Source organism: Nematolebias whitei, chromosome 19 (assembly GCF_014905685.2).
Source record: "Nematolebias whitei isolate Nwh7 chromosome 19, NemWhi1, whole genome shotgun sequence".
NCBI classification, from domain to species: Eukaryota; Metazoa; Chordata; class Actinopteri; order Cyprinodontiformes; family Rivulidae; genus Nematolebias; species Nematolebias whitei.
Window position 1 is genome coordinate 36309954 of NC_056516.1, and position 3163 is coordinate 36313116.

General features: G+C 34.8%; 1 protein-coding gene across 1 annotated transcript in view; it reads left to right on the top strand.

The window, feature by feature from the left end:
- grin2da (glutamate receptor, ionotropic, N-methyl D-aspartate 2D, a) overlaps window positions 1-1960 on the top strand; it is a 116630-nt gene extending 114670 nt beyond the window's left edge. Inside the window, exons 15-16 of the mRNA XM_037693049.1 lie at window positions 1106-1419; window positions 1762-1960. Of these exons, the coding sequence (XP_037548977.1) occupies window positions 1106-1419; window positions 1762-1960 (513 nt within the window). The remainder of the gene's footprint in view (window positions 1-1105; window positions 1420-1761) is intronic.
- The last annotated feature ends 1203 nt before the right edge of the window (window positions 1961-3163 follow it).

Genomic DNA, 3163 nt, shown 5'->3' on the forward strand with positions numbered 1-3163 from the left:
GAGTATGTACTTATTTTTAATATTAAAGTATAAGTTGATGTGTATATATATATATATATATATATATATATATATATGTCTTTGTTTTCAAACACAATAATCAATTTGATCTGCTTCAATGAGACAGAGGTGATGAGTGTGTATAGCGGGGACTATCACAGACTGCATGTTACTGTTAATATTTGTGTCATGCTGTGTGTTCAAATGTCATAATTTGAATATACTAATTGCATGAACAATTGCTGCATGTTGTTTGTCCATTTTATTATATAAAACCAAGTGTTTTGAAGTCATGCCAGTCTATGTTCTACTGAGATGCAGATGGAGAGCTTCTCTTCAGCTGCCACATTGCAATATTGCAATATATGTTCTGCCTTTTCCATATGATACCTCTAATGAATAATTATTTTGGTTTTGTAAGGCATTAGATGAAGAAATACAGGGATTTCATGCTAGAACAGAACCGTACCCAGTATTAAATCGACCATGGAAATATTAAAAAAAAACTTTTTATAGAAATAATTGACCGAGCCATTATATAGGAAACAAAACCATTTAGATTTAATTTTACAAAAGATCTATTGGATGTGTAACATTTTCCATTAACCCATGAAGCCCTGAAGCAGATTTTGGAAAAAAAATCAATGTACAATCAACCTTTAACGGTTTGATCGTATCAGCCAATGTGTTTCTCAGCAGTAACGCCAGAAGGCTGGAAATTCTTCTTCTTCTTCATTTTCTCCTTCTTCTTTGCTGTTGTTGTTGTCGTTGTTTTTTTATTGTTCTTTTTATTTTTCTCCTTATTCTCTTGTTTTCTTGTTCTTGCGTTTCTTTTCTTCTTGTTCATCTTATTTTGTTCTTTTTCTTGTTCTTCTTCTTCTTATGTAAATATTGTACTTTAAGCTTGCCCTGATCACCTTTTTTAACACTTGTGTTATTATTGTGTAAATAAAGTTTTGTTAAAAATCAAAAAAAAAATCTTCTTCTGCTTGTGGTTCTTGTTGTTCTTATTATTATTCTACGACTACTTTTTCTTTTTTCTTCTTGTTCTTGTCCTCTTTATTATTATTTTTATACTTCTTTGGTTCCGTTGCTTGTGGTCCAGTCTGCCAGAGTGGTGCAGCGCTCCCTGGACCTGGTGAGGGAGAGGTTGACAACTGGAGAAAAGTGTCTCCTGCAGCTGTGGTCCACTGGGAACCGCCTGCCTGACCCAGTGGACCCTTTCCCGGACATCTACCTGGATCCTGACTTTGCGAAAGATAGTGGTCCTCTGCTATGCAACACAGACCCAAAGATGCACTTGTGCAGAACGGGTCCAAAAGCACTGTATAAGAATTATGTTAAGATCCTGAACAAGAGAACTCAGCACAACAGAGTTGTCAGCGAATGGGACGACAAGCTCGGAGGTCAGAAGCCCCAGTGAAGGACTATGTACAAACCTTGGACAAAAAAAACGTACTGGCGATATTCACTGGAGGATCCTTCACAGATCCATTGCAACAAACACTTTTTTTGTCTGTTATCAATCCTGTTGTTTTAAACGAGTGTCCTTTTTGCAGTTTGCCTGAGTCATGGTTTTACAGATGGTGTACGGCTGACGGCTCTGTTTAATCTAATGACCAGGATCTTTTGCCTTTTTTACACAGTTTTCACCAATTCTGTTTTTATTAATGGAGTACATTACAGCAAGGCCACTAAGTTTAAATCCCAAACTGTTTAGTTGCTGAAGCAAAAATGTCTATTTACTTGTCTCTCATGCAGGGACAGACTGCAGGCTGGACCCCAACTTGACGCCGTGGCTCTGTGGAGGTGCAACGTCAAGGCCAAACTGGCGTTGGAGTTTTGCTTCCACAGAGACACCGGACACCTGGAGAATTCTGTGAAACTGTGGAGATTTAAGAAGATTTTATGCAACATTTTTGATCAGGGAGAACTAGGATACAACAAGCTCCTCGTGTAAAATATTTTATTTTAAGTTTGTCCTGATCACCTTTTTTTAACACTGTTGTGTTAACTTTTTTTGTTAAAAATCAAAAAAATATTCTTCTTCTTCGTTTCTTGTTCTTCTTGTTCTTCATCTTCTTCTTGTGTAAATGACATTCAGTTAAAAATCAAAAATCTTCTGTTCTTTTTCTTGTTCTTCTGCTTGTGGTTCTTGTTGTTCTTATTATTCTATAACTACTTTTTCTATTTTCTTCTTGTTCTCTTTATTACTGCTATTCTGTTCTTGTTCTTTTTAGTTTCCTTTTCTTCTTGTTCTTCTTGAAAGCCAGTTTTTTTATGGAAGAAATCCTTCATGTTAATTATTTTTCATCTTTGTTGTGTTGTTTTTAATCCAAAAGTGACCTATGCAGTAGAGACAATGACTGTTTCCTGTCGGAGCAAACCACTGAAGATGCCGTCAGTGTTGTCACAGGTTTTCTAAGGAAAGACTGTGATTATGACTCTGCCTGTCAAAACAGTTGTCAGGTGATGTGCTGTGCTTTTCTTTAGTATGGATGCTGTTTTTCAGAGCGGCTTTGGCTGAGATATGCTGAACTTTATTTGGATGTGTCAATGCCAAAGTAAAAACAAATGAAATAAACAACAACTCAAGTAAATTAAAATCCAACACATGGAAATGAGCTTCTAATTGGAATATATGTGAAGTAAAAATCTGGTAAAAAAAAATATGTCCAGAGTGAGATCCAGTTCTATAGACAGAGACCAATGAAAGATAAACTTAAACCCACAAATTAAAAGTGATGCAGGCAGAAGAACCCAAAGTTCAGAGACAGGAAAATATATTTTGGATTTATGGTAAAAGGTGATACAGCTGGTGAATGTTAAGCTAAAAAAGAGCAACTACAAAAACGTAGAAGATAAAGGTGCATTTATTTTTATGCTGTGAACATTTAAACGCAACACTAACAGCAATTTTGACGGTTTGCCATTGAAAGTAACTTTTTCTTATATTTTATTTTATTTTTAACTGATGAAACAGCTGGGAACTTTAAATACAATCCGATAGTAGTTGTACATTTTATGCTTAATGTTTAAATTCTCTGCTGTTTTATGGAAATATTTCTAAAGACAAATGAATGAATAAATAAATAAATCATGAATGCAAAATAGCCATAAAGGTACTTAGTCTGTTTTTTATATTTACAAAAATCATTTGTCA